Source organism: Haliotis cracherodii, unplaced genomic scaffold, assembly GCF_022045235.1.
Source record: "Haliotis cracherodii isolate W230 unplaced genomic scaffold, xgHalCrac1.p SCAF_1, whole genome shotgun sequence".
NCBI lineage: Eukaryota > Metazoa > Mollusca > Gastropoda > Lepetellida > Haliotidae > Haliotis > Haliotis cracherodii.
Genome location: NW_027266264.1, coordinates 26,997,906 through 27,012,807, shown reverse-complemented (window position 1 = coordinate 27,012,807; position 14,902 = coordinate 26,997,906). Strand labels below are relative to the sequence as shown.

Below are 14,902 nucleotides of genomic sequence, written 5' to 3'. Positions count from 1 at the left end.
AGTCTTTCAAAAGGTAATGCCAATTTGTTGAAGGTTGTATTTTTTCTGAAACTTGTTGGAAGAGTATTGTTTAAGTCTCCAAACCGTAATTTATTCATCTTTTTGTTGTTGAAACGGTCGGACTGAGATACCATCAGACTCGCAATAGATTCTGCTATCAGATGACTTTACCTCTGGTATGACTTGGCAAGAATATGTGCTGTAATGCTGTCATTACAAAATAAAATGTTTCAGATTTTCAATAGACCCTCTTCACTGCCACCTGATCTATGTATTGCTAAAATCAGCTTAAAAACTTAACTCACACACCCAAAAACCCACTCTCACTCACTCACTAACCCACTCACCCACCCACTCTCACTCATTCACTCACCCACTCACTCACCCACTCACTCACTCACTCACTCACTCACTCACTCACTCACTCACTCACTCACTCACTCAAGCCATGCAATGCCATGCCATGTCCTAAGTTTACAGTATTCTACCCAAATCACTCACTCACTCTGACTTTTACAATTGGAACAACCCAGTCAGTAATTTTATACCTTGTAAGATCTCAGTCAATGAAATATGTTTGAACCGTTTACAGTCCATGTCCCCAATTCCCAGTATTAATCATTATTGGCCAACATTACCAACACAAACTCTATCAAGCATCCCGAGTTGTAATTTTACCTCAACAGTAAAGAGACCTGACGAACATGTTTTCCTTGCTGCACCCCTGTATTGACAAACTCCGCCCTTACAGGATTCCCCATGTCCATGGTATTATTACTGCTGATTGAACATGTGATAACTTCACCCGAACTGGATTCCTGTGGGACATTGGCTCACCATTGATCTGACAATGTTAGCGTGACTCCGAGACCTGGCCCTGGGATGTGATCAGAGTTCACAGAACCAGGAAGCTCGTCCTGTCAGGGTTTTGTCTCCAGCTTGGAGGTGGTTTGGGGATTTTATAACATCCTGATGTATGGTTATCACAATGTCCAGAAAAACAGTACCAAACTGACTCCTTCACAAGAACAGATTTGTATTGATATTTTCATGATGTTAAGCGTTTTGGTTTCAGTATCATATGATATTATGGTTTTGATCTGATTGAAATTGGTGAGATTATTTTATGGTGTTAGATCGATCAGAAAGATACTTTGCTAAAGCCATTTTGATACTCGCTTCATTAGATTTGGCAGGTGAATCTATTTTGCAGTTTTGACAGTTTTTTAAGTTTCATGAATAATTCCTTTAACATTTAAGCTGATATTCATTCATTTACAAACTAAATGCCCATCCAGTTGCAGTCCTACAGAAATTATTCATTGATGTCAACCTGAAAAAATATAATCTCAAAGCAAACCCTAAACTGCAATGCTAAATGGCGGAAACAAGATTTCTGATTCTGATATTAGCATGTGAGCTCCAGAACCTCATTGGTCTTAGGGGCTGTTAGGGTTAGCCTGTTGGTATGTTCGCTGATAACACACAAATCCAAGTTTGATTCCACATATGGGCACAATCAGTGTGTGAATCCCAGATTAAGCACTATACCCACCAGCAGGCCAACTGGTGTCGAAAAGAATGTCTAAAAAACCCACTGAGCATTAATTATATATTCTTCCTAGAGCAGTTGCCTGTGGCATGCAAGATATGACTATTAATTAGTATATCAACAAACTAGGTCATCCTGGTGTGGGTTAGTAACTACTGGTTAACTGGGCTCCTTGACTTCATTCACTAGCAAAGGCCCAGCATTTTGTTTACCACTGCCATTCTCCTTGTTGCTTTCCCAAAGCTGCAGTGTTCCCTGAGATGAACAACCAGAGCCTCATATTCAGCATATTCATGTATTATTGGACCACATCGGTCTTCAGATCAGTGGATGTTCTGAGGTTCTTGGAATTAGATAGTCATGGAAGCTGCTTGATATGCATATTGTTGGATGGGTGACTAGTGACAAGGGAAGACCCACCCTCATCCTTGAGTGTGTGCCACACGCAGCCATGCTACAGCTGCATGACAGTGGCCTGTAAATAATCCAGTCTAGACGAGACAATCCAGAGGTTTACATCAGGAGCATCAGTTGTGACATGTCGACATACAACCAAGTCCCAAGCCTGACCACTATACATATAGTTGCTTACAAGTATATTTGCTGGGGACCAATATTCTTACTCAGAATCCCCACAGATATGACATGACTGCATGTTTTCATACTCTGTGAGGGGCGGTTGGGTAGCCTAGTGGTTAAAGTGTTCGCAGGTTCGATTCCCGACATGGGTACTATGTGTGAAGCCCATTTCTAGTGTACCCCGTCGCGAATATTGCTAAAAGCAGCATGAAACCATACTCACTCATACTCTGTGTGTGTGGTTCAGTGCCCATGTTAGTTACCATTGGTTTGCTTGGTGCAGACTGGGTTACTTCACAAGCAGCCATGAGGTGGTTGGAATCTTTTGTGACCAGGAATACCAGGGCAGAATAGGTCCTTAGCAGCTCATACTTGTTATAAAGGCTGACTCACAAGGATTTGGTTGTTACACTGTGTTACCGGATGGTTTGTTCAGTAATACCACGAAGGCATTGATCATTGCTCTTGAAGTTATTGCTCCAACATGATTACTTACAGATGGTAAAAGGCAGCTATGCTTGTTGTAAGAGGCAACTAATGGGATCGGGTGGTCAGGCTCACTGACTTGTTTTTGATGCATGTCATCGTATCCCAATTGCGTGTTTTGATGCTCATGATGTCAATCACTGGATTGTCTGGTCCAGACTTGATTATTTACAGACTGCCGTCATATAGCTGGACTATTGCTGAGAGCGTGTTAAACAACAAACAAACAAGCAAAACTTACAAAATGATGTGATGCAGCTGGAATATTTCTGACCGGAGCATTAAACAACATGAACTCACTCATGAACAAGCGATGTGCTTCTTGCTATTGCTTGCTGTGGTGATTGTGTCTCTGAACTATAGCTCCTCACACAATGAGAACAGACACAAACATATTCTATATATTGTCTTGACATCACCCTTGAGACAATGATTTCATCTGAAGTTGAGCAGGGTCCCAAGAGATAACGGGCCTCAAGACAAAGGAATCAATGGAGTACTGGCCAGGCAAGGGCCAATCCAAGACGGCTCATCTGATTGATTTCATCTTTGTCTTGTCCAAGATGACCACTTGATGACTGTAGGGTTGTGTCCACAATGTTGGTCAATTTAGTCAATAATTTAATTCCAGAGGTCACTGTGACCTTGGTCACGTAGCTTCTTATAGAAATAGAGTGAAGAATATCACTGTTGTGTGATCAATACATCTGCTTGATTTCATTCATTAAATAAATAATGAAACAGCCTGATGAAAGTTCAGCCATTTTGCTTGACAATATGAATAATTTGTTTGTCATTTTAGAGTTTCCTTGACCTTTGTGAGGGAAGAGTCATTACAGTCTAGTTGATGTATGGCATACTTGAATTTCGATGGAAATATGAGATTTTCTTGTACAACAAAAATGCACAAATGTTCAGCTGCTCCCATGTCAACTGTAATGGCTGCAGACATCCTTTGTTTACAGGCTTGAGGCTCTTGTCTATTGCTGATTAAATCAAGCTTACTTTGTGGCCTTCGCCTGTAAAAATACAACGTCAACTTCGGAGAATGATCAGTCTAGATTATCTGCCACAACAGATGCTATTGAGAGTAAATTGCAAACTGGTGAAAATTATATGAATGGATCACTGAAAATCCTGGATGACACCCGGTGTTTCGCAAGTAAGGTGTTCATGTGTTAGCTGCATTCAGTGTTTGCTTATGCTCCATACAGCGTGCACAGTGCATAAAATACATGTAAACTGTTTGTGAGGCACTTCAAATTTATTGTTAGATTGTTTAAGAGATCTCATATATTTGATAAAAGCTTGTCACATTTTTAATCGTTTTTAATTCAGTTTTGCACCAGTCACTAGATCAGTCGTCCAAAGACTATTAACATTACAAGTGTTGCTCAGAATATCTTCTTATGATTTAAACATACAAGCAAAATATTTGCTTCAGTTGTATTTTCTGCAAATTTCTCAAATTCTGCTGATAAGACAGAACTCGGCTCCATATTTCATCTTCCCTGCTCCACTGGTGAATGTATGGGATTTCTAATGACATAATCCTCAAACGCCATGGGAGGGAGGCTGTTTTTCTCATAGGGAAAATCAGCCGTGTTTATACAATGTGTTACTCTCAAAGCAGAGTGTCAATTGTTTTGGTGAAATGTGGTGTGCAGTATGTGCACTACTTTTTCTGCATCTGGCAACTTGTTCACGTAGACCTCAATCATCATCACGAGTAGACATTCTGGTGAGATATGTATATTCTTATTCTCTACCCTAAGGCAAAAAGCATCTCCTGCACACAAAAAGTTGTCCTCTTTGGGGGTGTAACTCAATCGCTAAGAGTGTTGATGTGTATTTAGTGGTGAGCTTCATATATCACTTATCTCCCTTAGAACATGCTGAGGGCGCCACTGTTGATTTAGCTATCTGGCTATGTTTTTATTGAATGAAAATACACATTTAGGGAGATCAGAAAGTCAAAAAAACGCTTCCGTAATCTTAGGTTTCAGTTGTCCAAGCTTTTTAAACTGCCAGGTTGAAAAAACACATGGTTGCATCTTGAAATGTCTTCAAGCATGTGACAGGACAATTAGACACTTAAAACACCTGATTCCGGGTCTGTGATATAGGAGGGGGAAATATGCCTGTTAAAGGGAGTCTCTCAGACATTGGTTTCACTGAATTTCTTAGGAACTTGTAGCTGCCTATTGACTCCATGGCATTTGGCATGCAGCAGTTTATGCAACCAGTGAATTTCTTGCCTCTCTTTACACCCTGATAACAGAAATGATAACCCGATGTTCCTTATCAGAGTTCCCACCATAATAGGACAATAAATCTTGTTGCTGGTGAATATTTCAGGTTATTTCAGGCTCAGGAATGATAAGATATCCCACCATGTGTATTCTTTAAAGGAGCTCTTCTCGGTAGTATTACCTGTTTGCATATCCCTCACAAAAGAGGAAGCTGATGGGTACAATTGAGCAAGTTTATTTTATTGAAGGGCGAATAGCTGAGCCAATGGACAATCTCAGCAAATTCAATTAAATCGTTCAGATGATATTTTAATCACTGATTGATTCTTTGTGTATTTGTTTGTTTGTTTGCTTGTAGTTTAATGCTGCACTCAGCAATATTTCAGCTATATGACGGCGGTCTGTTAGTAATTGAGTCTGGACCAGACAATCCAAAGATTGACATCATGAACCACGTAATTGGGATATGATGACGTGCATCAACCAAGTCAACGAGTCTGACCACCCAATCCCGTTAGTAGCCTCTTACGACAAGCATAGTCACCGCTTACTCAACTAAAAATATATTTTGTACCCAAAGAAAACTATCAATGCCCAGTGGAACTAAATACTCAATGGCTCCAAAACTGTCTCGAGTCCTGCATATTTAACCAAGATCCTTTTGGATAGTAGCATTCCTTGCGAAATGCTAAAAGCAGTGTTAAACCATACTCAATCATTAACAAGGGGCTTCACTTTGGTAAAATTCAATTTATGGATAGTTTCCAAAACATTCAATTATTTTCCACTAAGGGGATGAATTTTCTGATGATTCTAGAATGTTAAACTAGTTTACAAATTTCTTTAATTGGACGAACATGGACTACATGTCAGCGTGTCTGTTCTGGTATGTCAACATTGTACACGCTACTTCCCTTCTAATTCTAAAACATCAACTACTTTTCTAAAAAATCCTTTGACATGCGTAAATCACCTCTATTGAATGAGACAAGTTGCAAACAGTACAATGTACGTTCCCATTTCCCCCATAGTCTCTCCTGAATACGTCCCACTCATTCATATACAGTAGCGTGGACTTGCTGTGTTAATATTGACTCACTGCACCAGACAAACCAGGCCGGCCTGGGCTCCACAGTTCCGGGTATGTGATGGCTGATGGTGGCTACACCTACTGCTAATGTCGGCTGTATGGCGACACAAGCAAACTTTCGGGGCTCGGTTTCTGTTACATCTTTACAGTTGACTTTGTCTGCCTGATATTTGTGTGGTGATATGTTACAGCTCATTCAATACAAAGTCTTTGTTTTTAACATGATTTACTGAAATTGCAGGTGTGGTCTGGAAAGTTTAAAAATTTGAAAAAAAATATTTCGAATGCTGAAGGGATAATTTACAGTCATTGTATCGAAATTGAAGGGACATATGTACATGCCTCGAGTTATCCGAGGTTTGACATAACTGAAACATGAATACAGAAGGAATATGCAGGGATGAAGTTTTACTTCGAAACAGCAATAAGTTCGACACATCAAAGTGCGACACAGCGGTGTTTCAGTGTAGTTGGCAGTTTCACGGGATGTAATGATGGTCTTTCTGGGAATCATGTTACTCAACTTTTGATAGGAATGATCAGATATGTCATTCTATTTTAATATAGTTTTGACATTGACATAAAAAATACCCCTATCAGAAATGGAGAAGTATAGTTTGGATGAGTCTTTTTTTAGTTGATTTTAGTTCGATTTGACTGAACGACAGAGGGTTCATCAGTGCAGGCGTACCTGACAATAACATTCTACAGATGACTGCAATGGAACAAATACATCTTTTTCAGGTAATTTCAACTGCTATATTACCGGCAGGCATAAAAGCCCCAAATAGTCTCACATACCTGTTTTAACAGAATCAGTCGATGTGCGGTTGTGAGACTGGATTTCTGGTCCATCACTTGATTTTCTGGTTTGTTTCAGGCAACAAACACATACTTTTTGTGGAAATTGTGGGAGTTGCAAGCGCTTCCAGTAGAGCAGGACATGCTTTCCCTTTTCATTAACACCTGGGCCCCATTCCTCAAAGCGGTCTTAGCAGGGCGATGATCATAAGCCTATGTTAAAGTATGGGACTTACGATCACCTTAGTGCTAAGATCGCTTTGAGAAACGGAGGCCCTGGGCCCACTTGCTCAAAGCGATCTTAGCCCCCATACTTTAACATAGGCTTACGATAGTCTTAGCGCTAAGATCGCTTTGAGGAATGGGGCCCAGGGCCCACTTGCACAAAGCGATCTTAGCCCGCATACTTTAACATATGCTTACGATAGTCTTAGCGCAAAGATCGCTTTGTGCAAGTGGGCCCTGGTGTCATCAGTGATTTTCAGTGATCCATTCATATAAGTTTCACTGCTGTTCAACCCTTAACACCCAATGGAATCTATTTCATTGGATACTCGAGACTGTTTATGCTCGAGCATTGCGGTTTATATGCACTTTGAGCTCCATGGCTTTTGTTACTGTCATGTGGAGGTGTATCTTACTCTACTTTATAGCTAAAATGGATAGAATTATCATTAAACCGCCTGCATGTTATCAGAAATGAGCTGGCCACTGTAACTTGATAATACCCTCATATTACTTGACGACGGGCCATTATCACGCCTGTTGTAAGGTGACGTCACAGTGATAGGAAAGGTGACGTCACGTTCAATAGTGACGTCATCTGGTTTGTTCTATGACGTTTCCATATTTGTAAAAGTGGGGCAGTGAAATTTGTGTTGATTGCATTAAATGTTTCAAAACCGATATTGTTTATTTTTATTTGATAACAAATATCATCCATTTAAGGTTTAATAACGATAATGCTATTTTTCAGGGCATTATCATTTGCAGAAGCCCTCAGTCTTTTCAACTGCCCTATACTGCCCCAAGAAGGAAGGCAGTTGAAAAGACCGTGGGCTTCTGCAAATGATAATGCCCTGAAAAATAGCGTTACCCTTACATCAGCTGGGATATTGTTGACATTCATACATCTTGCCATTCTGTTGAATAAATGTTTGAGGTGTATAACAACATCAAAAGACTGATATTCAGAATGTGTTAATTTCATGCATTTAACTTTCGTGAGGACTGTGGATACCAAACTTGTTAATATTTACACTAACCGGCTTTTCATCCTAATGATCACTGTTATACATTTGGGAATTCTAAACAACGCTGCAATGGTAATGTGCCATTGATGTGTATGCAACAAACATCAATAACGTCATAATGACACCCCAACTGCATTTTGTCACACATTAACGTGCAAGTGAAATCATCCCCCGGAATAAATATTCATGAGTGTTCAACATCAAGGGAGTCACAGACATGGCCTTCCTTTTATATGTATATTAAACGTACCCACATGCAGACATGACTGAAGCAACCATGTCCAGTGTCAGAACCACACACCATGTGGACCTGTGATAACGAAGATACTATATTCCTGTCACAGCTTACAATTGTCGACACCTTGAGATGGCTGCGTGTATATACCCGAGTCTAATAGCCTTGATTAAGTGATTCTCCTTATTAGATTAGTTTAGCTTGGCTGTAGAGAACGATGGTAGCGGCCAGTGTGATTGATAAGGCTTTTTTGTCAGCTTTTGAAAAGGATTCCTCAACTGTGTGGCACAAGTGGGATTCTTTTAGAGATAATGGATACCACGTCCACATGTTGAAATGAAGATGTATTAGAGCTGTGTTTTAAATAAAACCTTATTCAGTGGGATGCTGGAAAGTTTGGTTCAAACAAGTGATGTATAACTGCACTGGAACGAAGCTAGGCAGTGATGAATTGAATCCTGTTTATTGGTTTTGTCTAATAGAAAAATAAGATTTGGCCATGATGATGTTTTGTGGAGTTGAAGAGAGAGGTGATCTTTTTTTTTGTGGTAGAAAGTGTATGGATTGTCTGTCATTTGTCCAGTAGTATTGAATACCTAGTAATTAGATTTAAAGAAGCAGGTCTTCTTTTGCTTATTGGGTGAAATCACTAACTGCACCAATACTGGATTTTAAATAACTGTATTAGTGCGTGTGATGTCTGGAGAATTATGGTGTTCGTTGGTCATGCAAATGTCCGTGGAACTGTGTACTCCCAAAAATTGAAACGACATGCTTGCACTACTCACTCACTCACTCACTCACTCACTCACTCACTCACTCACTCACTCACTGCTGATTGTAGGAGTTGACCATGTTTGTTGTGTTTCAGGTTTTTGGAAGCTCTTCAAGCTGCCTGTGTTCCAGTATTGCTTAGTAATGGATGGGAGTTACCCTTCGCTGAAGTCATCGACTGGACGAAGGTGGTCATCTGGGGCGACGAGAGGCTCCTGCTTCAGGTATGTTACTTTCATATCCACCCATGACTATCCATTATCCACCCATATCCACCTGTGCCCATCCTTACCATCCATATCATCCATGCCCACCAAAATCCATGTGTGCACATCCCTTCAAAGCCATTTTCATCTGTATAAACCATTTCCATCCGAACCCATCCTAGCTATTCGTATCATCCATTTCCTTCAATATCATCTATCCCCATCCATATCATCCTTGCCCATCCGTATCAACCATGTCCATCCATATCATCCATGCCCACATAACCTGTGTCACCTTATGGCCTCATAATAACTGAAAGAAAAGAAAGTGGCAATGAACCCCAATTCACTCACTGGCTCTAACTCACACTAGTGTCAGATATTGAACGTACATTTACAGTTTTCAACAGGCCGAGCAAACAAAGGCAGTTCTGACAGTTGTTCATCTTCTTTTGTCCAGGGTGTTATATCTCCATCCTGTTATGATTAACTCCCTTGTACCCATTCACCACCATGGCTTTGGAGCCCGATTCTTAATAACGATAATAATTGTCATCCAATCAAACTACACTGATGAGCGACAGAAACTCTGTGCTAAGGTTAATTATAGAATGATGTACATGATACATTGAATAATCAAGAATGACTGGCTAACCAATGTTAATCAAGAGGCTACTAGTATTGACTGATTTGTGACAACCTCCATCAGTGGCAACATGTGTCCCTGGCAACTATGTGCTGATTGGCTGAAGTGATACGTTCATCTCGATCTTGTCATCGAGTCAGAAAGAGTAAAGAGATGTGAGTCCGGATGGTTGAACTTCACTTCACATGTACAGACACCATCTGTGCTGGAAGATCGCAGCAGATAGAGGATGTTCCCAACCATCCTGATACACATGCATCTTGTTTGAGTTGTCCATCAACTATACTTTTCGCACACAGTACTTTTGGTCATCTGACTGAAAGTTTAGTGAGCTTATGTCATGGTATGTTGTCCATCTCCCGTCCGTCATTAACTTCACTTTTCGACATCTACCCAGAAACTACAAGGAAACTATAGAACTGAAACTTTGTGTTAATGATCCCAAATCTGGTGTCTCCAGCAAGTGCTCACAGAATGATGAAGTAATTTCATTGATGCTGATGTCATACTGAATTTTTGGCCATTAATCAGCTATTTCTGTAGATATCATTTAAATGTATCATTGATGTGCAGTGAGTACATGTTTTTTTAAATGTTTGATCCAGCTACCAACTTTTCAATTCCATGTACTCAGTTGTTCTGGTGTCATTCTTCAAAGGTCTGGTCAAGGAGAAAGACTTGATGGTCTAAAATAGCTAGGCAGTACTACATCAGTCGACACCAGACTAGAATAGCTAGAGGACACCCTACCAGTAGAAAACCCAGTCCAGACTTTTAAGAAGATAGCACACCAGTCGAGTCCCCTGTTGACTTCACAGACAATAAAACATAAGTAAAATGCAAACTAGACTTAAAGTTAAATAAGACTGTGATAGTGATAATAGAATTGCATGTATATATTCTCTTATTATTCTTTTAACATCACCATATAGTATTGATCCTTGCAGGTTTTTTACCGTGAACTGTGACAGTGTAAAATGTTTATTAAGCTTTATCAATATATCTTCATCGACACTGTTATGTATATATTCAATAGGATGTACTGAACATACTCTCTGTGTACACATCTGTTTAGAGTTGCAATGGTTATCACACTTATCCAGATTCCAAGGTTGGAATGAGGAATTAAATCGTGGTGCACCCACATCAGAGGTTAACCCATTCTGACCCGCCAAACCTCAGTGCAGACCAATTTGTAATACATGCAAAATGTTGCTTGAAGGAGTTATATATGTGGGGTGTTTGCTTCCAATTGTCAATGGTTTCAGTGAGAAGATTTAACCTCTCTTATTTTTGCCAAGAGAGCTTTGATTGGCATAATAATTTTGGGAGTAGGTTATTACAAGCCATTGGATAGGTAATAACAAGCAGTTAGGTAATAAATAGGAGTTAGGAAGGTAATAACAAGCCATTGGATAGGTAATCTCAAACAGTTGGAAAGGTAATAACAGCAGTTAGATAGGTAATAGCAAGCAGTTAAGAAGATTATAACAAGCAGTTGGTAGGTGATAACATGTAGTTGGGTAGGTAATAGCAAGTAGTTGGATAGGTAATAACAAGTAGTTGGGTAGGTAGTAACAGGCCATTGGGTAGGTAATCTCGAACAGTTGGAAAGGTAATAACAGCAGTTAGAAGGTTATAACAAGCAGTTAGGAAGGTAATAACAAGCCGTTGGATAGGTAATAGCAAGCAGTTGGAAGTTAAAAACAAGCAGTTAAGAAGGTTATAACAAGCAGTTGGTAGGTAATAACAAGTAGTTGGGTAGGTAATAACAAGTAGTTGGGTAGGTAATAACAAGTAGTTATGTAGGTAGTAACAGGCCATTGGGTAGGTTACCTCAAACAGTTGGAAAGGTAATAACAGCAGTTAGAAGGTTATAACAAGCAGTTAGAAAGGTAATAACAAGCAGTTGGTTAGATAATAACAAGTAGTAGGGTAGGTAATAACTAGTAGTTGGGTAGGTTATAACTAGTAGTTGGGTAGGTAGTTACAGGCCATTGGGTAGGTAATAACAAGCAGTTGGTGGGTAATAACAAGCAGTGGGCAGGTAATAACAAGATGTTGAATAGGTAATAACAAGCCATTGGGCAGGTAATAACAAGCAGTTGGTAGGTAATAACAAGCCATTAGGTAATTGATAACAAGCATTTTGTAGGTATAATAAGAAGCAGTTGCTGGGTAATAACAAGCCATCGGGTAGGTAATAACAAGCAGTTGGTAGGTAATAACAAGCAGTTGGTAGGTAATAACATGCAGTTGGAAGGTGATAACAAGCTACCACTGGATACTCAGCAATATTTCAGCTATATGACGGCGGTCTGTAAATAATGGAATCTGGACCAGAAAGTGAAGTGATTGACATCATGAGTATTGATCCAGGCATTTGGAATACGATGACATGCATGAACCAAGTCAGTGAACTTGACAGCCTTATCCTGTTAGTTACCTCTTATGACAAGCATGGGTGGCTGAAGACCAATTCTAACCCAGATCTTCATGGGTCTCACTGGGTAGGTAATAACAAGCAGTAGAGCTTATCAAGGAGTAAACCTGGTGTCTGCCCTGCTGTTAATATGTTTGTTGATGCTAACTAGAACAAATATTGACCATATAGAAGTTATGGGTATTGCGTCTTTATGACCACATGAAGTTTGATTGGCAGGCCACTCGGAATCAAGTAGAGGTCACAGCGACTAGATTAGTACTGGGTGGGGCAAGTTTTCTGGTGACAACTTTGACAAATGTTGATCATGTCCTATAAATGTGCCAGGATTTTGTTTGTTGGAATCATAGATTCATGTTTTGTCTCAGGGTTTCCCGTGTATAACCACAAGGTGTAAGTAGATTCATTACTGTTAGACTATATATTATTTCAAATCAGTTACCATAGTTACCCATAGTGGTTCCAGAAAACCTAGTGTAGTAGTGCATTCTTGTTCATGTGGATTGATCAATTACTGCCACTGTTAATTACTGCTGTTGTTAATTGAACCAACATTTTATTTATCCAATAATGTGTTCCCGTTCTGATGAATTTGATATGAGAGGATAAATCTTGTAAAGTGTATGCACACAATAGTGCAACAATCTTGCCTCCGCCGACGTTAGAAGTACGGCACCTTAACTCCTGGTACAGTACTCCTGAACTCAGATTCCAGTTGGGTAGCCTAGTGGTTAAAGTATTCGCAAAAATCTGGGTTCGATTCCTGACAGGGGTCATGTGTGAAGCCCATCTCTGATTCCCCTGCCTTGATATTGCTGGAATATTGCTAAAACACATACTCACTCATGATTCCGTTTGATCTTTAAACTGTTGACTGCCTAAATATTTACAGCTTCACCCTGATATCATGATTCAAATAACTGGAAAAATACCACTTTGTTTTTTAAGTTAGTTTGTCTCCTTTTTTTGTTTTAGTAAAGACAATATATTTTATTGAGGACAACTTCTTTGTTCTAGTATGATGCAATGATTCAGTATAGATCATTATGCCAATTGTCAAGCAAGTTGGTTGGTTGGTTTGTTGTTTAACGCCACACTCAGCAATATTCCAGCTATATGACGGCGGTCTGTAAATAATTGAGTCTGGACCAGACAGTCCAGTGATTGATATCTTGAGCATCGGTCCACGCAATTGGAATCGATGACATGCATCAACCAAGTCAGCGAGCCTGACCACCCAATCATGTTAGTCGCCTTTTATGACAAGCATAGTCACCTTTTACGGCAAGCATGGGTTGCTGAAGACCTTTTCTACCCCGAAATCTTCACGGGTCAATTGTCAAGCAAGAGGGAAGTGCTTGACAACAGTATAAGAGTCTATACCAAAATTTCACATAATAGAACTAAGAAGGGTTTTTTTCATCCTTAAATATCTTGTCTTTACTGTTGCTGACCAACTGCTATAATACCAAACAGACCTTTTCCTTTGGTGTTGATATTATAAGGTGTCTATCAAAAACACATGATACCCATTTAAATACAGATCTGTTAAACAGAAGCAATGTTGATCTGACCTCATGCCTATCGTATTGAATCACTCTGTGGCGTGTGTAATTGATAAGAGTTATCTGTAGCTACACCGAGGCCCATCATGTAGATCCTATGGTCTGCCCAGATCGGAACCCTGCCTAGCACTTGGTGTTCAGTAGCCGTGGTGAAATCAACAACATGGGTGTAAGTATTTGGCCCAGCTGTTCCTCCCTGAAACCCCCTGGTGCTGATAATAAAGGTATTTTGTGTCAAGGGATGAGCATGCCATGACCCCTTCAATACTTCACTTCCACATTCTTCAGTCCATGTGGACACTCAGGGCTGCTTTTGGAACATGTGAGATATGCTTTAGCACCAGTTTGATGAACATTTGGATTATTTTGTATGTCAATTTCATATGGCATCGGAGTGGTGTGGTACCTAGTATTTGAAGTGTTACCTCGTCGGGCCAAAGGTCCGTGTTTGATTCCCAGATGGGTAAAATCTGTGAAGCCAATGGCTGGTGCATTGCAAGGAAAGTTAAGATAAGAGACAAGTTCATGTTCGTGTTTTTTTGTTTTTTTTGTTGTTGTTTAAAGCTGCACTCAGCAGTATTCCAGCTATATGATGGCTGTTTGTAAATAATCAAGTATGGACTAGGCAATCAAGTGATTGACATCATGAGCATCAATCTTCGCAATTGGGATATGATGACATGCATCAACCAAGTCAGCGAGCCTGACCACCGGTTCTGTTAGTCACCTCTTATGACAAGCATAGTCGCCTCTCACAGTAAGCAGGGGTTGCTGAAGACCTATTCTAATCGGTATCTTTACGGGTATGTTTGTGAAATGGAGTGAGTGAGGAACAGTATTTCAGTAATATGATGGTGTGTCAGTGTGTCAGGCATATACAGTCAGATCCTCTGGGATTGAAGCCAACAATCATCAGATTCTGGCACACCCTAGGGACACAATTGTGCACAGCAAGAGCAGAGGCTGCACCTATATGTACAAGGTTAGATATGCATTTTGATTAAGGATATAAGTAACCTT

The 14,902-nt window shown here is 40.0% G+C and overlaps 1 protein-coding gene across 1 annotated transcript in view; it reads left to right on the top strand.

Moving 5' to 3' along the window:
- LOC139475282 (exostosin-1b-like) overlaps positions 1–14,902 on the top strand; it is a 143,035-nt gene that overhangs the window by 93,370 nt on the left and 34,763 nt on the right. Inside the window, exon 3 of the mRNA XM_071258517.1 lies at positions 9,120–9,246. Within this exon, the coding sequence (XP_071114618.1) occupies positions 9,120–9,246 (127 nt within the window). The remainder of the gene's footprint in view (positions 1–9,119; positions 9,247–14,902) is intronic.